This window comes from Rattus norvegicus, chromosome 14, assembly GCF_036323735.1.
Source record: "Rattus norvegicus strain BN/NHsdMcwi chromosome 14, GRCr8, whole genome shotgun sequence".
Taxonomy (NCBI): domain Eukaryota; kingdom Metazoa; phylum Chordata; class Mammalia; order Rodentia; family Muridae; genus Rattus; species Rattus norvegicus.
Window position 1 is genome coordinate 80,045,104 of NC_086032.1, and position 25,249 is coordinate 80,070,352.

The 25,249-nt window shown below is 49.3% G+C and overlaps 2 protein-coding genes, 1 long non-coding RNA gene and 1 other non-coding gene across 10 annotated transcripts in view; 2 read left to right on the plus strand and 2 right to left on the minus strand.

Moving 5' to 3' along the window:
* Positions 1-3,534, minus strand: part of Rgs12 (regulator of G-protein signaling 12) — a 108,077-nt gene extending 104,543 nt beyond the window's left edge. Inside the window, exon 1 of the mRNA XM_039092337.2 lies at positions 3,305-3,534. The gene's annotated coding sequence lies outside the window, so the exon portion shown is untranslated. The remainder of the gene's footprint in view (positions 1-3,304) is intronic.
* A 1,025-nt stretch (positions 3,535-4,559) lies between these two features.
* On the plus strand, positions 4,560-4,634 carry Trnap-agg61 (transfer RNA proline (anticodon AGG) 61). Its single transcript has one exon. It is a non-coding gene; the product is annotated as a tRNA-Pro (tRNA).
* Positions 4,635-5,275: 641 nt separating this feature from the next.
* Positions 5,276-12,911, plus strand: LOC102556834 (uncharacterized). Of its 4 annotated transcripts, XR_010057718.1 has the most exons (5): positions 5,276-7,122; positions 7,396-8,850; positions 8,996-9,076; positions 9,432-9,617; positions 11,300-12,911. It is a non-coding gene; the product is annotated as an uncharacterized LOC102556834 (long non-coding RNA). The 4 variants fall into 4 exon arrangements; XR_010057719.1 differs by having other exon boundaries at positions 7,396-9,076; XR_010057720.1 differs by having other exon boundaries at positions 8,996-9,617.
* Positions 12,912-14,881: 1,970 nt separating this feature from the next.
* Msantd1 (Myb/SANT DNA binding domain containing 1) lies at positions 14,882-25,233 on the minus strand. Of its 4 annotated transcripts, none has more exons than XM_039092293.2 (4): positions 23,685-25,233; positions 20,711-20,922; positions 16,993-17,268; positions 14,882-15,426 (listed from the first exon to the last, which is right to left on the minus strand). In XM_039092293.2, exons 2-4 carry the CDS (start codon positions 20,878-20,880, stop codon positions 15,186-15,188), a joined length of 687 nt encoding a protein of 228 aa, XP_038948221.1. In that variant the 5' UTR covers positions 20,881-20,922; positions 23,685-25,233; the 3' UTR covers positions 14,882-15,185. The 4 variants fall into 4 exon arrangements, with proteins under 4 accessions (XP_038948221.1, XP_006251407.1, XP_017454819.1 ...); XM_006251345.5 differs by having other exon boundaries at positions 20,711-20,975; NM_001109089.1 differs by lacking the exon at positions 23,685-25,233 and having other exon boundaries at positions 14,897-15,426; positions 20,711-21,089.
* Positions 25,234-25,249: the final 16 nt, after the last annotated feature.

Consider the following 25,249-nt stretch of genomic DNA (forward strand, 5'->3'; position numbering starts at 1 on the left):
GACGTTCAATGCGACCCAAAGCTCAGTCCAGGAGCTGCCATCAATGGAATGTATGAGCTAGGTGTGTGGGTGTCATGTCTGGAAGAAGGAGAGACATGAAGGTACACACGGTAGAAATTAAAGATCTAAGGCAGACTGGAGGTTAAATCTGGGTGTGGGGAGGTGAATGTAGGGATGGAATGGACCAAGTATTCTGTCCACAACTAAGTAAGGGTTGTTCTGCCTGCACAGGAGGAGGCTGAAAGCCCAAGAGGTCCTGATCCTGCCTGTATGGACTCAGATGTCCTATAAACGGACTGCATGACATCCCTCTTCAGGGGAGATGGTCTGGAGGGATCTGCTTTGTAAGCCCTTATCCTATCTGGTCCTGGTCACCAAGGGATTGGGGCAGAGACCCTTGAATCACCTGATGTAGGAACAAATTACAAATTCCTGCCTATAAAGGAGCGGGAGGGACTGGAATGCCTGGGAAACGTGTCAGGAGGTCTTCCAAGGAGATCTGAGGGTTCAAACCTTAACTTCATCTCTTTTCGCCCCAGAACCCCATTCTTTCCTCAATCTGTGTTCTTGACAAGGACAAGCAAGAAACCAGATGGATTTAGTATCAAGAGGAGCCTCAGTCTCCTGCACTGCAGACCCTCACACCATCTTGCAGATAGGAGAGTTATTTAGTCCAGTGATTGCACTTCATTCTCATGATGAGACCCTCAAACCCCTCAGCTTGTCTCTGCTCCCACGGATGCTCTATGGTGACCCCACAGCCATGGTGGCTATTGGTTTCTCGATTGGTGCATTTATAGTTGACTGGAATAAAAAGACGTGGGATCTGTTAGAAGAGGTAGGTGTCTGGTGGTGTGAGCCTTAGAAGGACATGCCTCCTGCCCCTCCCCTCTCTCTTCTTGCCCCCTGGTTGCCATGAGGTAAGGTGAGTAGCCTCCTCTATCACACTGGTCCCTTCACCACAATATTCCACCTCAAAAGCAATGGAGCGAGTAAGTCCTAAAATGGTGACCTCCACCGAACCCACGGACCAATAAGTCTTTCCTTTAAAATGGCTAAGCTAAAAAACACAACCTTAAATCTATCTATATATCATCTGATGAACCAATGGCAAAATATTGGAACTGATGTCTTACTGTGGAAGTGGAACCCACTGGATTCAGCAGCATTGGACCTTGCTTCGCCCAGTAACTTCTTCTGAATTCATTTCAGCAAACCTAGTAATTATGCTGTTAAAGCCTCACATTTCCCTCATCATCTGCGCTCCACTTTCCATTTTGAGAAGCTTTTCCCAGTTGAAGCGGATGCAATGACACCATCAATTAAATTGTTCAAGCAAATGTTTATATCTGGGAAAGAGACACCCATTTTGTATATCATGGTCAGACCCCGTCATGAAGTTGCCAATGACATGGTTGTCACAGAAAATATTACTGCCTATGAATGCTCTCACAGAAACCATTATGACATATAGCACAATATCCCACTACTGCGTATAAGATCCTCACCGTGTGCCTAACACATGGTGCCTGAAATCGTCCTTCAGATGGGTCTTTGCTGAGATTCTGTTTTGTGGCTGAGAATGACCTTGAACTCCTGCTCTTCCTGCTTCTGCCTCCTGGTTGATGGGATGACAGGTATATGCCACCTTGCCTTGAGACATTAGAGATTTATTTATTTATTTATTTATTTATTTATTTATTTATTTATATATGCGTGTGTGTTTTGCCTGCATGCATATCTATGTACTCTGTGTGTGCAGTATCAGTGGAGGCAGGAAGAGGGAAATGAGATACAGATGCTAGTGACCACCAGCAACTGACCTGAGGTCCTCTGCAAAAGCAGGCAGTGCTCCTAACCACTGAGCCGTCTCTCCAGTCCCTAAAATACTCTTTTAAGAAAGGAGAACATTGATTTACTCAAGTCTCTCTCCCATTGAACTTGCCATCATTTAAAACAGCAGAGAGAGGTCCGTGCATAAGCCCTGGCGATCATTTTGATGTGACTCATCTCCCTCACAAGAATGTAAATATTTCCACTTCCTTACCTACGTCACATGAAGGTTTTGTTCCAAGAGAGAGAGAAGCGATTCTTTCCAATTAAAAATAAATAAAAAAGAACACTTTAAATTTGTCAAGGATGAAATAGTCACCCTTGTTCTTTTTCCTTTGTTCTTTTTTTTGGGGGGGGTAGCCTTGGCTAGTGCTGTGAACAGCAATCAGCACAATCAGCACAGAGTGACGTCAATGGAGGGCACTGACACCGGACTTCATGCTCTTTGGAAGCCTAGATTTATCTCCCGGAAGCGGTAAGGCTGCATCTCCTCCCACCTGCAGTGCATCTGGAACCCTAACTGCTCTTACAGAATCGTGCTGCTGCTCCCTCTGTGGATCTGGGAATCGTGAGAAAAGCAGAGGACACATGTTGACCAGAGATGCCCCACCTTTTGGGCACATGCAGAACCCGTCCACTGCTATTGTTGAGTTACTGTAATTCCCAGAGCCACATCTCCACACAACAAAGTCAAACTCTGCAGAGGAACCAGCATACGAAAGGCTTTAAGGTGCTAGCCCTACTTTTGGCCTGGGCATCATTTCCCTGACCTGAGGCCATGAAGTCAAGATCACCCCTCCCTTGCCAGCCTTCTTGTTCCTATTTATATTTACTTATGATTATACGTGAATTTATCTGCAGCGCACGAGTACAGGGACCTGGGAAAGCCAGTGGTGGTTGAGACTTTGGGACTGGAGTTACAGGTGGTTCTGAGCTCCCCTGTAAGTGCTGGAAACTGAATCCAGGTTCTCTGCAAGAACAGTAAGAACTCTTAACCACTGAGCTATCTCTTCAGCCATTTTTATATGGTTTTTAGAACATAATTGAATCCTTTTGAGTGAAATGATTCACTGCTTACATGGTCCAGGTCCCAGCAGGAAGATGCTTAGCCAAAGGCTGCACCTCTGAGACACCTGAGTTGGGTCTCCATGCCAGCTTGCTGAAGAAGAAGATAGTGCACAGAGCCAGTGTCCTCAGCTACCCAATGTCATGTGCTGTCGTGGAGAAGCAAAATTAGTCATGGAGAGGACATTTGGAGTTCGAAAATCTCTACGTTCTCACCAGAATGGGGCCCCGGGGCAATGCAAGTCAAGTACAAAGTGAAGCAAACTTTGGGAAACAGCAGCCACAGCACCATGCTAAACACTGATGAGATCCACCAGGAGCCCCCAGTCCACCAGAAAAAGCACGGCTTCTGTGGAACATGAGGCAAAGCCAACTACAGAGCTACCTGGGCCCCCTGTTTACTCACCTCCAGCGTCTGCCATGGAACAAAAAGAAAGCAGCAAAGACATTGCCACCCTGGCCTGCTCTTCCCGGAGCCACATTCTGCAGCTCAGAGCATTCTTCTGCCTTGTTTCCCTCTTCTGAGCCCTCCTGAATATCATCTGATTCAGATCTCACTGCATTAGCAGCCCCCTGGATGTTTTTCTTGTGTCTCCGAGAGGGTGGTTAGAAGGTCAAGTGTGACACATTGAATCAAGATGCTTCCTGCACAGACACAAAACCTACCAACTGTAATTGTGGGATGTGTCAGCAGGGTGGAGCCCACAAAGCCCAGCAGTGGAAGTCAGTGGGCATGGAACACACAAGGACTCGGCTAAAGAATTTCCAGATGGAGACGACACATGAAGAGGTGGTAATGGGGAAGATAAACAGAAATGCAACAGCCACAGAAACCCGAGCCTGGAAACGGCTGCAGCGTCTGAAAGGCCAAAGAGTGGGTGTGATGCATACTCATGAGGCCGAGGTCTCAAGTTCAAGACCAGTGGGCTTAAGGGAAACCAGGACAGCCAGAGCTCTGTTACACAGAGAAACCGTGTCCTCAAAAATAAAACGAACAAAAAACAAAACAAAAGAGTCAAAACTAACATGCAAAGAGCACCTGGGACCTGAAGGCCAGGAACAAGCAGTGACTCGTGAAACCAGAATCCCAGCAGGGAGTAAAGAAATGAATAATTACAATAATTACAGTCAACTTTTTTCAAATTTGAACACCCCCCCCACACACACACACAAAGTCCCCAGATCCCAAACCTTAACGAATCCGAACAGGATAAATGCAGAGAAAATTCATACAGGTAGAAATCACTTTTTTTTTTTAAAAAAAGCCAAATTCTCAGATGCAACCAGAGGAAAGAAAACACATTACATACCCTGAAGCAAAAGAGTGAGAAAGAGAAAGATAACAGTCCTTGATTCAGTGACGACATCCTAGAAACGGGGAAGGCAGAGGGAAGACACGTTCTTTTCTTGTCCTTTGGTATCAGACCTTGAACCCAGGGCCTCATCTGTGCCAGGTTCATGCCTTCCAAGTGTTGGGTTTATGGTGTGCATTGCCACACACAGCTAGAAGGTGTATTACTTTCAAGTGCACGCAAGAGAGAGCCCAGATCCTAACATCAGTTGTACTCGCTTTAAAAGGACAAAAGTCATGTGGCATTGTTTCTTTTTCACACTAGACATCAATAATCTCAAAAACAGCACAAGAAAGAAAAGTAGCAGGGTTTGGGGATTTGGCTCAGTGGTAGAGCGCTTGCCTAGGAAGCGCAAGGTCCTGGGTTCAATCCCCAGCCCCGAAAAATAGAAAAAAAAAAAAAAAGAAAAGAAAAGTAGCAAACATGTAACTAGCCCATAGACAAAGGAGAAATTAGAAATATGTATCTTAAGTAAAAGACACAATATATTAAAGATCATTATATACAACTAAAGTCCTTCTATAGGTAATGTTATAGTTTAAATTTTTGCTCATGTGAGCCGGGAAAGATGGCTCAGTGGTTAAGAGCTCTGGCAGAGGCTCTGGGCTCGGTGTCCATCATTCATACGGTGGTTCACGACTCTCTAACTCCAGTCCCAAGGAATCCTACGCCCTCTTCTGGTCTCTCCAGGTACTGCACGCATGTGATAGGCGTACTTTTAGGCCAGATACTCATAGACATAAAACAAATTTTTTAAAAAATTTAAATTGTTTATACGGGGAAAGATGGTTTGAAATGAATTGCATAAATTTAAAAATATCAGTGTAGTAGTTGATATGTATAATTCCAGCAATCAGATGCTGAGGAAGGAGGATCACTAAAAGCTCTAAGCTACCATGTCAAAATACTGAAGAAGGAAAAGGGGGAAGGAAAGGAGGACTCAGGGAAGAAGCAAAGGATGAGAAGCAGAGGAGGAGGATGGGAGGGTGCGGGGTAGGGCGGGGAAGGGTGGGGAGGGGCGGAAGAGCACAACGACCAACACAGAGACCCCAGAGTCTGGGTGATGGAAGAGGAAGACAGAAAACAGTTTATGCAACCTGTGAAAACACAGCACTCAGGAGCTGAGGCAGAGGCTCTCCAGTGTGGCTAGCCTGAACTACAGAGCAAGGTTCTGTCAACAGAGTGGGGTTAGGGGGAAAGGGACAGAGAAGAGGGAGGGAGGAGAGAAAAGAGAGAGTGTGAGTTTTCTCACCAAGTGTCTCTGGAGTCAAAGACAATTCAATCAAACTTTCTGAGGGCAGAAATTGACAAGGTGATTTAAAAGTTATACAGACATACAAAAGATATGAACTAGCAAGCTCTGATTTTCAGGAAAGGTTGAATGTTTTTGTCATGCTAAAACCTCAAGTTCTCCGTGAAGCTGCAGTGACGAAATCCAGTGCAGGTGCGTGCGGACAATGGACTCACTGTGGCCATGAAACACGGTCACTTTTGTTCCAAAATCTGATTCTTGACAAAGCCAATAAAGGAAGGAAACAGTCTTAAACAAATAGTTCTAGAAGAACAGGACAGTACTACAGGAAAAGAATTCAATGTCCAGTTCATCACACATGGCAATGAAAGTAAGGTGGATCAGAGACCTGGACACAATTGCAGCTTCTGGGACCGGATATGGGAAAATAGTTCCCCAACCTCAGGGAAGATTTTGAAGAACACAGGAAGCTTTCCCCATGAAAGAAAAACAAATGAGGCAATTCTGATTGTATCCAAAGTAAACTCTTCTGCCCAACAAGAGACTGTTTACTTCCACTTCTGGTCAGGATGGAGTCACAGGATCCAAGCTTAAGCATCCTGTCCCCTGCACTGTGATTCCTGGGGACCAGGACAGTCTGGGCACTGAGGCATGCCTGTGGAGTGGCCCGTTCAGAGAGAACCATCTGGGGCCAGAGACGTTGACTCAAACATTGAAGCCTGGCTCCAAGTTGTATCTTTGGGTCATACGTGTGGGTGGGAAGTCCCAAATGCAGGTCTCTTTACCTAGCATGTCAGTCCATTCTGGAGGCTCCTTCCCCACCCTTCAGGGTAGCTGTTGAGGGTTTAATCAGGCTACCCACCCCCATGGCCAACCCCAGTTTCTTCCCAGGTACTCGGCTCCTCCTTCCTTGCCTCCTGTCCAGGGCCCTGGCTCCAGCTGCTCTGCCCGGCTGAGCGTTACTATTTTTGGCTGTAACCTAAGCAGCTGCCCATTAAAATTCCATTAGTTTCAAAGGCTGGAGCTGCAGTTGATATTTCTAATTATTGTGAAATTAAAATTGTCTCTGTAATTTAATGATAATTGCACGAGATGCCAGCTGGTGCCCCAGGGAGCTGCCCTGTTCCTAAGCAGAACTTGGAAAGTCTCTTGAAAGTTCTTTGAATAAGGAAACAGGAAGGGGAGGAGGGGGCCGGCACACAGTTGGAATCTAAATTTCCGGCATCAATAGGCTGTGGTGAACCCAGGCCTCTGAGGAGGCAGCTTGGCTCCCTGAGTCAGTGGGGCTATAGTGAAAGGTTGACACCAGCCTTCTCCCAGCTCTGAGGATAGGATTGATTGGGGGGTGGAGAGGGGATAGCTTGATATATTACAATCTAACCCTATGGGAATAAATGTGACATTATGGAGAAGGTTCTAGAAGCTTACAGAAGCTCTTTCTGGGACGGGCCTTGCATTTAATGGACAGTTTTACTTTTGTTTGTTTGTTTTGTTATGGTAGTGGTGGTAGTGGATTTTGTTGTTGTTTTCTTAATGCAGTGAGTCTCCAAGGAACGGAGTTCTGCTTGATTTACTGGCCTCTCTTCCAGCCATGTCTGGAGAACTGACAGGAGGACTGGGGTAAGGGAGCAATGGCCGGCCCTGATGATCCTAGGGTCTCCCTTCATCCTGGCCTCCTTTATCCCAACTTGGAGCCCTTCGAAAGCTTGCCGCGTGTGGACACACGTGGCCTCTGCTGCAGACCCTGCATGCCTCCCTGTCCCCCGCATACCATTGCCCTCACTCCTGCTCTGCACTGTTGGGTCTGGGAACCTAAGTCCCTCTCTCAGGAGGCTCCTCATGCTCGCCCTGTCTCTGATGCCAGGCCATGGCACACTTCTGCTGTCCTCACAGGGGCCATGCTGCTGTCCTGATGAACTTCCAGTTCTCGTGAGTCTAAGGCTCAGGTCAGATTCTATGTTCCACAGGCTGCCAAGGCCCCATACTCTGGATGCTACATGGCCAGTGATACTCTGTGTTAGCTGTCCCTTGAGGCAGGGCAAGCCCAGGTTCTGACCATTTGCAGAATGACGGTTCAGCACAAAGCCATCTCCCCTAGTGAACTTTACCGAGTGGCAAGAAAGCTCTGTATGCGGCCATTTCTGCTCTTGCATCGTTCTGCGTCTGGGTATCTGCTCAGGCACACGATGACTGTTCACCACCCTTCTCCCAGGACAGCCCTGCAGTGGGCAGAGCAGCCCACGTGGCTCCCTATTCAACTGTCCTTGTCCTTTAAGCCAACTCTGTGCTTAGTTTAGTTGCTAATTTTTTTTCAATTTCTACTTCCTGTTAAAACTGTGTTTGGTTGCAGATATGAGAACAATACCGATCTGGTTTGAACTCACGTCTTATTTGCATAAAAAAAAGCAAAGCCGGGGTACCAGCACCACGGTATCCTCTGACTTTCATCCTTAAAGTTCCCTTGGAGTGCTATAAAGCCAGGAGCCAGACGCCTCCACCTCACTCTTTTTGGTGAAGAAATGAAAGGACATGAAAAAAAATAGGATCTGGCAAGATGGCTCAGCAGATTAAAGGCAGTTGCTGCCAAGCTGGACAGCCTGAGTTCGATTCCCAGAACCCACATGGTAGAGCAAGGTAATTGATTCTTGCAAGTTGTCCTCTGACCTCCACGACATGTTCATGCCAAGGCCACCAACACACTGCACACACACACACACACACACACACACACACACACAGAGAGAGAGAGAGAGAGAGAGAGAGAAACCTGTGTCCCTATTTGAAAAGCCTGTTCCCTATATTTTGCAGCAGCTTTCTCGGATATCTTGCTGTCACCATAAATTTTAAGGGACGTGTGACTGGATTTAGCTAGGAACATTGCTGCCCAAAATAAAGTAATAAAGAATGAATATTGACAGTGTCAGAAGGTGCTGTGGGCAGGGTCTCCGGATGACAAGAACCTGGGCAGACCTAGACACAAACTGTATGGAGTCAGATAAATAAACCTGGCCATTCTGGCCTCCATGAGGGCAGGGTACAGCCCCCACCCCTGAGCCTGGTACCAGGCCACGACCTAGCACCTCCCAAGCCCTTCAGGAAGGGCCTCCTGGGTCAGTTCACTGCAGGGTCACAGGTAAGCAAGCACCCACTGGGAGAGTGTGTGTAGCAATTGCCATTACGGGAACTGGACCTTGAGCCTTTGTGGGACAAGATTAGGAGCTGAAGTCCAAGGAGAACCGAGTCATTGCAGAATTGGAGCGGCCCTGGGTGGCAATCTCCAGGGACATCTGGACACCAGGCGTGTCCTGTTGTGTGCAGCTTCTGATGAACCCATGACTTCACAGTAAGGTACCAGGGTGGGTGCCAGTGGGGGCAGTGGGGATAACCATGCCATGGGAGCTCCTGGGACATCTGTACATCTCCCACTGCCCATGACCAACAACCCTCTGACCTCCTGTCCTCATAGCCTCACCTTTGACCCTGCTTGTCCTAGAACACAGAGTGGAGATTGTGGGAAACGTGGATTCCAGCATGTGGAGTATTCCTCAACTACTGTACAACAGATCACTACCAGGTACACTCAGGGCAATGTCTGCTAAGAAGGACCTGTGGAGGTCCCTGGAAGATGCAGGCAAGGATGGGTATCCCTGGAGCAGGTCACCCAGGCCTCCCGCAGGAAGTTCCCACAAGCTTCAGTTCTTGCCTTATCTCAAGTCTATCTTACGCAGAACCTCTGTCCAGCCCACGTCACCTGGATGCTTAAAGCTCTCTTGTCATGATTGATCGTTTTTACCTTAATAACTGAATTACTTTCCAAGTCACCCTGCTCAGAAACCTCTGAGAGCCCAAGATTGCACTTCTTTCTCTAGAAAGAACCTTTAAGTCTCTGTCCCTAACCTTTAAGTTTTGCTCACCTGTAACTGTGTTAGGTCACGATTTCAGTGCAGCCTCACTTCTTGCCGTTTCTACCTGGACCACTGCTCATCACTGTCAGGGTCATTTCTGCCAAGTGTGTGAAATGTCAGCAGGGCTTCGAGCTGGGCCTCCTTCTCCATCTACCCCTGAAGACTACAGCAGAGCCTTGGCAACTCCTCCCAGTGGGAGCTGCCATCTTGGTGAGCCGGCTACCTCTGGTCCTCCACCTCCTACACAACCCGGGCATCCCTTTCTCGACCTCACGAGGGTGGTCTGTGCCTAGTGTTGGACTTCTTTCCTGTGCTCCACAGTGATCCCTCATCGGCCCATATATTCAAGAAACTTGGAAGTCGTCATGGTTTTCTTCTTCTTCTTCTTCTTCTTCTTCTTCTTCTTCTTCTTCTTCTTCTTCTTCTTCTTCTTCTTCTTCTTCTTCTTCTTCTTCTTCTTCTTCCTTTTCCTCCTCCTCCTTCTCCTCCTCCTTCTCCTCCTCTTCCTTTCCTCTTCCTCCTCCCTTACCCTCCTCCTCCTCCTCCTCCACCTCTTCTTTTAGGAATGGTCTTACTATGTAACCCTGGCTAGCTTAGAACTTATTATGTAGACCAGGCTAGACTCAAACTCAGAGACTTGCTTGCTTCTGCTTCCCCAGAGTAGGGATTAAAGACCTATGTCACCGCGAACAGTACAACTTTGTAATTCTTTGATGCTATCATAAATGGGATTTACCTACCCAGTACTGCTCTGGTTATTACTAATATAAAAGGGGGAATTTAATATATCTCTCCCTTATTAATTCTCAGAATTAAAAAAAATTCTTTCAGGCTTTCAGTTTTACAGTCATGAGAGACTAGAGATAATCATAGAATTTCCTTTTCCAGTTCTTCCAAGCAGTGTTGCAGTGACCTTAAGGAAGTCATGCTTGGTTATGGTGCCTGGTATTATTAATATTTCATTCAGCACCTTTCTCCTCTTCCTTCTTTCATGTGTTATATGCATGTTCCCTTTCTTTCTTTCTTTCTTTCTTTCTTTCTTTCTTTCTCTCTTTCTTTCTTTTAAACAAGGTCTTGTTCTGCTGCCTTAAATTCACAGAAAGCTTTCTGCGTAAACATCCGGAGTACTGGGATTTCAGGCATGAGCACTGGTTCTGCTCAAGTGTCCCTGACGAGGCACTAGGATGAGTAACAGGACTGTCTAAGTCTTAACCTGGAGATGACGGAATGGAAAGGGTAATGCAGGGCTTTTGTCATGTCTGCATGCTGGGCTGACCAAGGAAAAGCCCATGTGCAGCTGTGTATGCTGTTTAAAATGCAGCGTGTGAAGATTCCTTGAAAGGATACTGGCAGGCCAGGGCATGGGTAGGTATACTCCTGAGAAATGCAGGAGGCCTGTTCCTTAAGAGAAACAGTGACGGCATCTGTTATTGGTAGTAAAATTCACACATCCCTGTAAGAGTCAGACTTTGAAAATTCTTGCTTCCACCGCGATGAGCTTTGAAACTCCCCAGCCTTTCTGCTGAGACTGTCACTGACTGGGCAAAGGTGACAAACTATCTGGCATCCGATCGATGTCATGTTGTAATACTAGGGACACTTGTTTCACTACGAGTACAACATTTTCCCAAAAATGTTTCCAAATGCCCTCTTGGGACGCAAACACGCAGAAGGATAAAGAGCCATTGAGACGTAAGATGAGTTGCAAGGAAAGTTTGCGGCTTTCGGGGAAGTAGCTTAATGTATGAGCATTTGCCTAGCATGCAGGAGACCCTGGGTTCAAACCCCACCTTAGAAAAACAAAAACACCATCTCCCTACTCCTCAAGTTTGAGGTAGGACAGAGCTAGAACAGCCACACTGATTAGTTCTTTGAATGCCTTTTCTTTCTAGGTAACTATTCCTGTGAGGCTGGACTTCTGGACAGAATCCTACATTTAACAACCAGAAACTCTCCCAGCAGCAGCACACACAGATGCCTGAGGAGCCCTAGCTGGTTACTTCGAGTCAGAAATTTGTACAAATATAAAACAATGCCACTTTCCTTGCTGAAACCTTGTTTTGGAAAATACATTTTTCATACAATTGGTCTTGATGGTAACATGTAATAGGTTTATTGTTCTGAAATAAATAACATTTGCATGTGTCTAAAGTTGATTTTTTTAAGGTTTTCTCTAGGTACTAGTGCTGCTGTCTGGAACTCTTCAAAGTTCTCTGGGATCCTTGATCACTTTTCTGAGTCACCAGGATCCGTGAGATGATGGTCTGGACTCTACCATGCTCCAGTGACATGCTGAGCTGCCCGCTGAGGTGCTGCATGAACTGTGGAGCTGCCACTTAAAGGAACATCTCCTCAGATGGATCCTTGAAGAGGCTGTTACAGTCCTCTTAGCCAGGGAGTGAGGCTCTGTCCTTGAGGTTCTTCCCAGTTTCTGAGTCCCTCAGACTTCCCTGTTGCTGTTAAAAAGCCTCCATGACCAAGGCAACTTAAAGGAATGGTTTATTTTGGCCCATGGTTCCCGAGGGATAAGAGACTATCACCATCGTATCATGGAAGCGTGGCAGCAGGCAGGCATGGTGGCAGGGACACCTGAGGGTTCTTATCTTAAACCACAAGCAAGAAGCAGAACTCACAAGGAATCACACAAGTCTTATATTCTCAAAACCTGCCTCTGGTGACATAGCTTCTCCAGCAAGCTCATACCCTAAGCCTTGGAAACAGCGCCACCACCTGGAGACTGGGCATTCGATTTGTGAGACTGTGAGGGACATTTCTCATTAGCACCAACACAGGCTCCTGCTGTGTCCCAACTTCGAACAACTGAGCGAGTCTTCCCACCTTTGGCCCTATTCTTTGTTTCATATGAATTTAAACATATTTTTTGTTGTTTCACAAGAAAATCTACAGTTCTTTCAGGAGCATACCGGGATCACGTGAATACAACGTGCAGGCTTTCTCTGGAGGCTTTCTGTCCCACCCAGCGCCCCACGCCTGCGTACTGTCTTGCATCCTTCAGTGACACTGCATATCTTCACAAGGGCCTCTGACTCTCTGGGTGAATCCACTCCTGGGCAGTCGACGACTCTGGTCTCAGTTGAGTGGACTCGTTTCTCAGTCTCGATTTTAATGCTTTCAGGTTGAAGCGCTTGAGGTTTTGTGTTTTTGGTCTTCTGGATCATCGAAAGTGCTGGAAATAAAGGTAATTGTCACGTTGTGTCATGCCATGCCATGTCATTTCATCCCTTAGCTTTCTTTGTTTGCTGACCAGTGTCTAGTTCTGGATGTCAGAGGATCAGGTAGTGATGGTGAAAGCACTTGATAGGTTTAGTTTCCTGGGTTCATGTTTGGCTGGACCTGATCAGATATTTTAGTGTTTACTAATAGAGCTATTTTACTCCTCGAATGACCCAGTAGCTAAAGAAGAAACCAGAAAATCCTCAAAGACATACCAGGTGGTTAACAGCTGAGTCCCACTGAGTGTTGAGGGGACAAATGAGCAGCCCGAGACTGCTCAGACATTGGCTGCTTCCAAACACAGGGTGCGAAGATGCTGACAGTTGAATACAACAGTGTCACTGCCTTGGTTCTGGAACACTGGGGTCTAAACAAGAAGACACTGGCTCTGTCCTGAACCTCATTCTGTTCCCTCCTGTGGAGCTTCAAGACATAGGTGGCCTCTCAGACACCACTACTGTTCCTTGTGGGAGGTTGGAAATCCCATCTTGAGGCTCAGGAACCTCATGGTAACCCAGCCTCAGTGGCCCATAGATGAGGGCAGGCAGGTATGTGTCAGCAGATCTCCGACTGTCCATGGTGGGGTCCCCAAGCACCTAAGGCTGCAGATGAGTTCTGGAAGGCAGGAGGAGGCCAGTATCCTTGTCTTGGCTCTCAAGTACTACATGCCTTGAGTTCTCCATATTCCTGGAGTCATCCAATCAGGTTTTCAGGAGAGGGCTGTGGTTACTTGTACTGGTACCCCAAAGCCAACTATTTGATCTCTGCCAGGTTAAGGACACAGGGACATCACATGGACAGCTGACACTTAGCTTAATTTACACTACAGATATTAACAGGTGCTCCATCGGTACCATTAAATGAATGTTCCCTAGTGCCTGTGGTTGCCACCCAAATACAGAGTCCATAGGACATAGGAGTCCCATGTAGAGGCAGAGGGTCTGAGAGCTCAGAGAACCTGAGCAAGGCAGATCATACCTACTACTCTGTTTCAGCAAAAACAAAACATGCAGCCCTTCCCATAGGCAGCCTCCACACCGTCTGGATGACAGACTCCAGCCTCTCTCTTATGTCTGGCTGACCGTTACTGGAGAGTCAACAGAGTTGGCACCCTCACATCGGGATGACTGGCAGCTGCTTGGTAAAGCCTCACTATCTCCCTTGACCTCGGAAGTATATTCTATGTCTCAGGGCAGACTGCCACAATAAACATCTAACTTGGTTCCACTGAATCTAGTCTTCTGGGGCTGCAACTGACCTGGTTCCAAGGGGTGACTCAGACAGGCCTGCTTCCAGTCTCCTCTGTGGCCTCAGTCAAAGAGCTGAGGCCTAGCCAATGAAACCGTGGATATTTAGTGACGGGGTCCTGGGGAGAGCCTTTCATGTGGTAGAATGTCAGTGGCAAGCTGGATCAGTGTGTTCGGTCTTTTGCCTATTCCCAGCAAGCTGAGAGAAAACACAAACTCCTCCCTGAAGTGCATGGCTCTGGGTGATCTGGCTGCTGGCTGGCCGCTGGCAACAGGTGCTCTAGGTGTTGTTCGCAATGGCTGTTCTTCCTTTCTCCACCCGAATCTGGTTCCTTCTGTCGCAGGCCCAACCTTTCCCTTGAGCGCTCACTGTCACTGGCTACCATTTCTCTGATGACTGAACGAAAGCTTCCTAAAGCCAGGACCTGTGCTTCACTTAGCACAGCACTGCTCTCACCAGGACTCAGATCACAGGGCAGGAGGGCACAAACGGGGGGTGAGTGGCGGGTTGGCTGGATCCTGTGCTGGTGGGAAGTTCCAAACAGATGACTAAGGGGTGGCTGGGTTGAGTTAATACTGGAATAACTGGGTAGTCAGGGTATCTGTTACAAATCCTGTGGAGGAAAGACCCCTACACACACACACACACACACACACACACACACACACACACACACACACACACACACACACCGCTTGCCTCTGTCCTATAGCACCTGTTACAGATCCTGTGGAGGAAAGACCCCTACACACACACACACACACACACACACACACACACACACACACACACCGCTTGCCTCTGTCCTATAGCACCTGTTACAGATCCTGTGGAGGAAAGACCCTACACACACACACACACACACACACACACACACACACACACACACACACCGCTTGCCTCTGTCCTATAGCACCTGCTTTTGTCTACCGAAGAGAATCATCCTAACCAGCACTTCCCCTTCCCCTTCATCCAGAGAGAGGAAAGTTGGCTTCCAGGCAATAATGGAAAGTATGTTTAATATCAAAAGCTGGTTCAAGTATCAGATAGTGACTATACTGGAGAGTGGCTTCTGGGACCTCCTCACCACCTGCCGTCCTGGAGTCCCTGGCGTTAATGCTGGAGATGGGGGTCCCAAGGTCTCCCTATGCCACTGGAGTCCTAGAAAGCCCTTCAGAGAAGCACAGAGGCCAGGCGGAAGCCTGTCCCCTTTCTGGAACCCTGCCTGGGCGGGCAGGACTCTGGGCCTGGGTGGCCTGGAGAGGACTGCGTGGCACCTGGCATCCTCTCGACGGTCTAGACATTGGACTTGGCGATGATCTTCTCCAGCAAGCTCATCATTCGCTCCTGAAGCTGCAGGCTCTGAACCTGCAGGATGTTCTGCTGGTCCAGCACGCGGCGCACCTCTCGGCATGTCTCCTCCATGGCACGACTCAGCCTGCGCTGCTCTTCCAGCATGGCCTCCAGCAGGCGCAGCTTCTTTTTCTGTAGGTGACAGCTCCTCATCTTGCGTTTCTTCACAGGGCGCTCCTCTGACCTGTCCGGGAGAGACAAGTGGGTCACAGGGACCGGAACATGGGAGCTGCCAGACCTTCCCGAACACCCCACTGGACACACGGGAGCCATATCTGTGAGAGAACAGCTATCTGGTGATAGCTAGTGCTGGCTTGAGGGAGGAGCAGGCAGTGCCAAACCCATCCACATCCCAGAGTGTGGACTATGTAGGTTCATGATTCTGACAGCACCCAGGCCCACTGAGCTGGTGACGGGTGCTCACAGGAAGAGAGCAGGGAGCAGCAAGGAGAAGATGCTGGACAGTGTGTGGTACTTGGTACTCTTAAGGGAAGGGAAGTCTGTAGCCCCCACTGGCCTATGGCAGATAAAGAAATGGGTTCAGAAGGAAGGTCTACCCTGAGCCCTCTGTCTCTAAGTATGCCTTTGGCAATGGGGATGCATCAGACATGCCATCTGGGCTCCTCCCCAGGAGATGCCCCTTGGGTGCTCTCTTCTCGCCTAAAAGCCCTTGCTGGACAGCAGGGAGCTGCCAAAACTTACAGACCCTAAGGCCTGTTCGGGTAACTGCCAGTATCGGGCTTGCACTCTGCATTCTGAGCAAAGTGGAAGATCAGCTAGTCTTGGGGACAGAGCCCCAGGCAGCTGTGCCTGGGAACTCTTGGCTTGGTAAGCCATGGGAACAATTGGCCATAAATCTCAGGCCTCTCTGCTAGTTTGGTCTGGCTTTAGTAAAGACAGATTTTTGTCTGGGCCCTTCGGTGAGAAATTCCCTCTAGAGGAGGGCTTTTTGGGTGAATTAAGCAGATGTTCCTAGCCCTAGGGACACTGGGTTCTGAGACCTCCACAGAGACACCTTTCCTACCTTATCTGCTGTCAAACGGGCTTGAAAGCCCATAACTCAAAGCCATGTTTACTAGTTTCTTCAACCGCCTGACTCCTCTTTTACCTTGGAAACCCATTTAAATATCCCTTAGAAGTGCCTGCTCTGGACTCCATGGTCCAAAGCTACAGGGTCTCCTACTTGTCCCCCACCTCAGAGGCTCTGTGAGTACCTTGCAGGCACAGGCACGTGGCTAACACAGGCCTGACATGTGAGGACGTTAATACAGGCCCAGTCACTGCTCAGGAGGTGCAGACCTACACCTCCGTGTCGTGAGGACCTGCTGCTGAGGAGGGGACCCAAGAAAGGGCCTATACTGGGATTTGGCAGGCAGGGAAGGCATGCTTGGGGCCTGGCCCTATGTCTTTCCTCCTTGAGCAATACTGATTGATCCCCATTTTATGGTGGGATTCAGGGGTCAGAGAGGTCAAAGAACTTTCCATGCAGGTAGGAGGTGATGGCGGCTTGGACAAGCCCCATCTATCCACTTGCACTAGAGCTCTCGCTGCACTGAGGCTGACCTGACCCTGAACCAGGCCACAGCTACGGTCCATTAGCCAGTCAGAGCAGAGGATGCCAGAGTGTGTCACTGTGCCAATATCAGCCCCTTGCTCTGGGCACTGGAGCTTTGGCCCCATTTGGGAATGGGGCAGGGGATGAAGATGCCAAGGTAGTGCTGGGTCAGGAGAGGGAGAGCGAACACACTACCTGAACTTAAGGGACAGTAAGCTGGAGGAGCTGTCGGAGCGATCGTCCTCGAAGCGGCCTTCATAGGAGCACTGGGTATACGGTAAGTACAGAGGGGTGGACTTAGCAGACGGCGACAGGGACGCCTCGGTCTGGGACGTGGAGGGCCCCGGCTGCTGGCCATCCGGCAGTTTGCCCTCACAGGACTCAGGGACCTTGGCCAGAATCCTATCAATGGCTAGGTAATAGGGCCAGTCCGGCGGGACGGACTCGCTATCTGTCATGCATTTTAATTTCCTGAAACGAAAGACACAAGAGCCAAGGTAAGAAACAGCAGGTGAAGCCTGTCCTGCCTGACCCTTGGGCAGAGTGGCATTCGAGGGGTCTAGGTCCCCAGAGGAGCTATGCTAACACAGGCGGGAGCCACTGTCAGCCAGCATGGTCTTACTCAGCAGAGTGAGCCAGGCTCTAGGGCCCCTGTGACACTGGACAGAAGGTAGAGGCTTTGGGACCTGTACAGCCTTTGTGTGTCAGAAAGAAAACCCAAGCATGAACAAGGATACCCATAAATGCTATGGGGTCTGGTTACTATGGTCTTGTTCTTCTGTGGGTTCTAAACTCACTGCCATGAACTGAGAGCTTTTTATGTAAGTGATCACCTTCAGTGATGAGTGTGTGTAAGATACTGACATAGCAGCACTTGTAGTCTACCGAGATGCTTCCAGGAGAGGGAACAGCAGTGCTACAGGAAAACAGTGCTCATAGTTCTGAGCCTGCATCTTGTACACACTATGATCTTGGACGGGTTCATTAACCTCTCTGAGCCTCCATGTTTTACATTCATAAGATGGGGATGAAAAAGCAAATCCTTTTTCACAAAGCTAAAGGGAAGATTTAATAAAATAATGTCTGGTAAATGGGGGTCCAGGCTCCAACATTGTTCTCAGCTGAACCTACCGGGATGATGTGTTAGTCCGTATCAATGTGATGCTGCTTCCACTCAAGCCCTGAGCCAAGCCTGACCTAGCACTCAAGCCCACAGCCTGCCCAGAGACTGTGGGGCTGGGTGGCCAGTGCCATCTGACATTGCCTCACACCCCAACCCTCCACAGTGCCAAAGTCGAAGGTCTAACCAGTGTGACCGGTGCCTTCAAGACCATGCCCTGTCTTCTCCAACAGAGGTCCTGTCTTACTAAGAGGATTGTCACATCCCTGTCCTTGGCCATCCCCTGAGAAGGGAGGGCTGGGAAGACTGGACACAGGCTGGTTGAATAGGTCTGCAGAGAAAGAGGCAGCACGGAAGCATTTTGGCCCTCAGGGCCACCTTGGGCCCATACAGGTTATTTGCGAAGGCTGCAAACTCTGAATCTGAAGGCGGAGAGCTGGCTGAATGAGCCCGCAACACAAGCATAGCCAATAATAAGGGGCTGCTGCCCAGGACAGACTGCAGCTAACCAAAGCAGAGGCTGGCCTTGGGGAGTAGCATCAAGGGTCTAGGGGGCTCCACCACGTGGTCTGGCTGCATCAGAAAGCAGAGGCAGGTCACACAGAACAGAGCAGAGTGCTCTGAATGAATAGCAGGCACCGTCAAGCCACCTGGGGACATAGGGAAGGTGAACTTTATTACCATAAGTGCCATGTCAGCCTTCTACTCAGGCTCTGCCTCTTTAGTGAACTGCTTTCTCTGCTCCACTTAAGCCCACTCCTTGGAGAAATGGGGATAATCTGTCTCCATGGGGGCCTCATGTGGTATTTCAACAAATCATGTTCCATGGAACCTACCCCTATTCTTATTTAAGTCAGAACCTTAATATATAAACAGCTTTTGTACAAAAAAGAAAAGACTTCTGTGAAGCTGGGAATGGATGAATAAAGAACTGGTCAGCTATGAGGAGCAATGGTCTGCACATGCCTCTTAAATTGTGAAGTGCTATAACTCCTACTCCTAGACGGCAGTGGCTGGCCTTTCCATGTACTCTCATCTCCTGGCTCACAACCACCTCTAGGAATGGAGACAGACTCTCTCCCCTAGGACTCTGAGGGAGGCTTTCAAGATAAATAAAGAATAATACAGCTAAACATTGTGAGCTACTGAGTCAAAGGGTACTAAGGAAGACAGGCAGTGGTGCCTCCCATGGCCCCTAGAAATCCTGTCTTTACCAAGCACTGGAGTAGGACTGTAGGGCATAAGGAAGCCAGGCAAGCCTCGGGTATGGTTGCTATCTTCATGTATTCACATCTGTTCCTGCAGGCCACAGACTTGGTCTCAACTCTCTCCTCATAAGACATTTAGCATCAGTCACAATAAATGACTGATGCCAGCAGCCTAAGCAGCTGCTGGAGCTGTGGGATTTTACTTTCAGGACAGCACTGGGGGTCAGAAATGAGCCCTGGACACGACAGGCTTGAGGCCCTCTCACTTCGTCCATGGCCCTCACAAGTCAAAACAGCAGTTAGAAATAAGAGTTTCAGTGGTAGAGCGCTTGCCTAGCAAGCGCAAGGCCCTGGGTTCGGTCCCCAGCTCCGAAAAAAAAAAAAAAAAAGAAAGAAAGAAATAGAGTTTCAGGGTCTCATGGTCTGTCTAAGGTCTTGCTGGGTCCTATCTCCCAGGGGCACAGGATTGATGGGCCAGGCAGGGGTTCCCCTCCCTTCCTTGGGGCATCTCTTTACTGATGAGGGCATGAGAGCACCTTTCTTCCATGGATTCTGGCTGGGGTCCTCACAGATATGCCTGCAAGGCAAGGTCTGAAGCAGCCTCCCCATCTGCCCAACTCACCAAATGAACCATTAGGACATCTGTGAGCCCCGATAGCACCTATCATGGGATCTGAATATGATCTTAGGTAGCCCCAGGCACAGACTGTCTAAACTACTGTTCTCCCTGGACTTCTACTGTGACACCTCCCCTCATAAGAGCCTCATGCACATAACCTTCACTTTATATTTTGACCTTCATCCCACCCACTACTTTCTCATGCCTCCAAAGTCCACAATCTCCAACCATCCATGGTCCTTGCCCTGTACTTGGCTCTCTCCAGGTAGGTCAGACCCACCACAGCTACTCCGTCCTGGATGCCAGAGATGCTCCAGGTACTGAACTTAGTATGGGGAGTCCCCAGCCTAGAGTTGTGTGCTGTCTGGGGAGCACCCCCCACCGAATCCTCTCTTACTAACCCTGGGCTGGGCTCACCTAGCTCTCATGTCTCAGAGTATCAGGGCCAGCCAGGCCTGGGAGTCAAACCTCCAGTTTCTGTACATGAAACAAGGAGCCCTATACCCTTTCCGACTCGGATACTCGTGGTAGGTGGGGTAGGCAGAGCCAAGCCCAATTGGTACCCTGTAGTCCCTGTTGAGGATGCGAGGTCATATGATCTGATGCTGCTTGTCTACCGCTGGGGCTTTGTGCAGGCAGGAGCGGGTCTAATGTCAGCCTTAGAGCCATCCTCGTGATGGTGCAGCTCCAGCCCTAGTCCCAGGAAGTTGAGCTGAGGACACTCCCAGCCTCGCCACTTGAGAGTTCATGATCAGTTTTTCACTTGCGGGCCTCAGTCTCCCCATCTTCCCAATGGAAGGGAGGCTGCACAAATGGTTTTGGAAGGCCGTCTTGCAAGTGGAGCTCTGACCTATACAGGTGGGATCACCTAGCTCAGATGACACACACCCTGCCCGCCTCAGAGCACAAAGTGGCGAAGAGTGGAACAACCCACCTGGACGCCCCCACAACCATCCGCATGCTCACCTGTACTGGAAGGTCATGTTGGTGATTTTGATTTTGATCTCCTCGCCTAGCCGGCGCTCCCCAGTCATCTCGAAGAGCTTGCTGGCCATCTTCTCATACACCTTGGCATTGCGCTTGGTCTGCTTGAGCTCATCGAAGAACTCCTCCCAGACCAGCATGAGGCCGCGCATCTCAGCATCTGTCCAGTTGCGGGCCCGCCGATGCTTCTCGGTCTGAGGAGACACAAGGTAGCCAGGCACTTCGGCTGCTGCCATGCTGGAGGCACCTGCGGGGTTAAGGAGGGCACTCAGGCAGGGCCTCAGGCCTGGCCAGCGCACCATGGGCGAGAGGCAGTGCACTTGTTCACTCGCTTGGCTTGCTCGAGGCGGCTCCACGCTCAAAATGGGGCCTACATCTGACAGGCAGGAATTTAGTTAAAAGCTTTTAAACGGGAAACGTCATTTTGATGTCATGTTTCCATAGCAACAGAGCAACTGCATAAGCTACAACAACAGAAACCTTTTAACTGAAAGCACAGGAATCAGGGCCGCACTGACGGGCCATCAATATTGCAGTGAGAGGCTGTACCCAAACCCACCGTGGCTCCCAGCCCTCCTCCCACCCTGCTGGCCCTCTAGGCCCCAGAAGAGACTTACACTGTGCTTGAGAGGCTCCTACATAGGGGATCCAGGCAGCAGTTCCCACCTCAGCCCCACCTGGTTCATATAGGTCCAAGGAGGCCCAAGGTGGGCAGTATGCCGAGACACAAGGCACAGAACCACAAGGGAGATGGAGCCCCCAGTACTGCCTTGGTGACTGTTAGTGTGGTCAGGTCCTTGCTGAGAGGTCACCCTCTTTTCAGAGGACCGTCAAGCTTTACCAACGGCGATCCTCATGGGGCCCTGCCTCTGCCTCATTGACTCTGCTTCTCTTGCTCTACTCACACAACATCCTGGGTGTGTCAGGTTGTATGGGTGCTGGGAAGCCAGGCAAGTGAGAGCTAGGCCTTGCCTAGCCATGAATGTTTGAAGGACACAGATGCTGGCCTTCATCATGGGAAGAAGCAGGAACATAGCCCTGACGGAAGAGGCAAACTGAGCTGAGCTGAGCTGAGGTGGCCCACCAGGGAAAAGTGGCAGCAGGGAGAGGGCAAATGTCAATGTCCTGAGCAGGGCACATTTCAGGGCTAGTCCTCAAGAGACAGAGCAGCATTGGGGTGGGGACAGGCAAAACATCAAGATGAGGGGTTAATATGCCCACAGGGATAGGCAGAGACCTCAGGCTGAGGGGCCAGCAGGAGTGTGGAATATAGAATCTGCAGAGGGAAAAGTTACCACAGGGCATAAAGAACTAACATCTGGAAGGTAAGTCCCAAATGAGACTACATGGGACCTAAGGCCCTCATGCTAGACTGGCTATGGTAGACACATGTTCTAGTTTGATCCTGGAATCTCTGGGTCCACTACACTCTATTGGTAGTCATACTGGTTCCCAAGTAACTAGGCTAAATCTGGTCAGCAGAGTAACAGTGATCATTGGCTTTCCCCTGCCTGATCAAAGACAGGAAGAACCCAGCCTGGAGAAAGCAGTGTCTCTGGGCTTCCTGTGTCCACTGTATGGAGCATAGTCAGTAACTTATTGGGTAGGAAGAGTGACCTGAGTCAAAATTAGAAATGAAAAGGCAGCTGAGGGCAGCCCCTGGAGGCCTTGTTGTGCCACTTCAGAGGTTCAGGTCAACGCCAGGCTTCCTATCTAAACCCTGGGAGTCACTTGGGGATTTCCTACTGATGAGCTATCATAGATACCCATGATTGTTCTATTTGTCCTAAGAGTACTCAGAAGGCCTGCAATACTCTTCTTACTGCCAAGCACACTACTGGCCTGCTGGTTCGCTGCTGCCCCCTAGTGCTGAGTGTGGGACCTGGGTCCGGTTCTCAGAGCTCCGTGACTAAAAAGTGCCTTCTTCCTCCAGGAAGCCCCCTGTTCTTTAGGCTCAAAAGATTGAACCTTGAGGAGCAGGGCAACTAGGAACCTGCCCTATTGCCTCCACAGACAGCATTTCCAGCTAACAGGGAAAGACAAGCTCCTGTATTTTAGTACAGAGATGAGGACACTGAGGCTGGAATCTATTGCTAAGGTCACACAGAGTCAGAGAGTGCTAGATCCAAAAGCTAGCAGCTTGAAACTAAGCATAACGACATATCCCTTTAATCCTAGTACTCAGGAGGCAGAGACAGGGCCAGCCTAGTACACATACTGAGTTCTTGGACCCCAGGTCATGCTTGGTTTCTTTCCCTGTTAGCTGGAGATGCTGTCTGTGGAGGCAATAGGGCAGGTTCCTAGTTGCCCTGCTCCTCAAGGATCAATCTTTTGAGCCTAAAGAACAGGGGGCTTTCTGGAGGAAGAAGGCACTTTCTAGGCACTGAGCTCTGAGAAACAGGCCCGAGCCCCACACTCAGCACTAGCGGGCAGCACTGGGTGACTATAAATGACTCAGCAAAATGCTGGCCACAGAGCCATAACCTCTTTAGGGATATGGGGAGGTTCTAGGTCCCCACCTGCCATCTCTTAGCCCTTTCCACAAATCTCCTTAGAGTCTCTGGAGAGTTCAAAGCCAGGCCAGTGGCTAGCTGTTGGTTGATGGATGTCACTGCCATTACTCGGTGTCCTGTAGTCAGATGGCTACAGAGATACCATCTACAGCAGTTGCTTGCCCAAGTTTCAGGAACTTGGGCATCAGAGCCAGTCTGGCAGGAGCTTCTCCACAACCATACACTTAGATTGACACCTAAATGGGGGTAAGATGGGCTCCCATCTCTTCTCAGGAATGTGGGTATCAGCAGCCCCAGGTACAAAGTGGCCTCTGTGGAGGCACCTCCCAGCGCAGAGTCCTTGCCTGGCTTCCAAGGACAAGAATGAACAGGTGTCTGTCCAAGCCTCAGTTGCCCCTACCTAGGTTGGGACATGCTTCTCTATTCAGGGTAGAGTTCCATACCTTGACACAGCTGCATGGCCTGCTAGGAGCCTCAGTTGTCACAGGACGAGGAGGCAGGAGGCTGAGGACTAGGCCCCCAGTAGAACCTGAAGGGAAACGGGGCAGGTCAGCTTTAGCAAGTGTCTCTTAAAGGTCAGGCATACTAAATGGGGTCAAGACTGGTCTTGTTGTGAGCTGGTGAGACTGATGTAAGCTCTCTGGGTCCGGTTTCCCCTCTAAATAACGAGTCTGGGGCTAATCTGAAACTTGTATTTATGGAAACTGCTCAAGCTGCAAGAAACCAGGCCTGACCAGGATGATAACAGCCAAGCTCAGCCTATATGGATAGAGGCCAGAGTAGAAATGGCCAGTTTTAGTGAGATTCCAGGTAACTTTTGAGAGCAAGAGAGTAATTTAGGTGTTGAAGATGACAAAGGCCTGGAGGTATATGAAATGTAGGCACACATGGCAGTGGCCAAGTATAGCATTGACTAAGAGGTAGTAGGATCTGGGTCTAGAAGGCCTTGGGGCACTAACGAGTTGGAACTGCTCTGGGTAGTTAGTGGGGTGCAGTCTATCTCAGTGGTGGGTAGTGAGAGGGGTTATGACCTACCTTAGAATTGGCTCGTCATAGCAATTCTTGGGGTCTTGCAGCCTAGGCTGGGATGGAGGCCTAGACAGTTAGGTCATTTAGCTTGTATGTTAGAGATTGCTATCACATGTCGATAAGGAGTCCAGACTCTTAACCTTTGACTCTCTGCCTTTGTAAACAGCTCTTCCCACCCCAAATATGCCCCAAATGCCCACCCCAAGCTTGAAGTGAGGCAACCATTTCTTTCAGGACCACAACATGGAGGGAGATGAGACTTAGGTTTTTAGGGCCAAGGATGTGTGTGGATTCCAGGAAGGTCTCGGTGATTCTCAAGTGCCTGGGTCCTCTGCTCATCAGCCTTTGCTGGGCTTGCCAAGTAGGCCTTTCTGATTTGGCTGAGCTTTGTCACCTCATATGGAGGACCAGGTAGACAACTCCTGCCTTACAATGGAAACTTGACAGGCCTTCAGAAAGTGTTTCCCAAGCAGCCTTGTTCCTGCAGATTGGCAGATAAAGTATCTGCACTTCAGGATTAGCCTAGATACTAAAGAGGGGACCTGGTAAGATAGACAGTGTCATAGACAAAGTAAAGGGATTTGTAGCCTATAAGGACAGGGTAGATGTTGCAGACACAGCAGCCAACCTAGGACAAAGGCAGAAAGACCAGTTATGCTGAGGGTCAGAGGGGGTTCTGTGTGGATCAGGAGCATGACCAGAAAGGCAGAAGGGCTGGTGGAGGGCATGCAAAGATTCCAAGGACTGTGTGCCCTGTGTGAGGACAGCGCCTCCCCACCCCTCTAGGACCCTGGAGCAATGTGTGGAAGCTGAAACATCAAGGATCTTGCACAACAGGCTTAAAATGCCAATAGCCATGAGAACCTGGCACACCTTATCTCCCAGACAGGAAGACTACTTTAATAGGTCTGTGAATACTCCTAGGCCTGGTCCCAATTCCAGGCACACAGGCATTCCATACCTAGTGTTGCCTGATCTT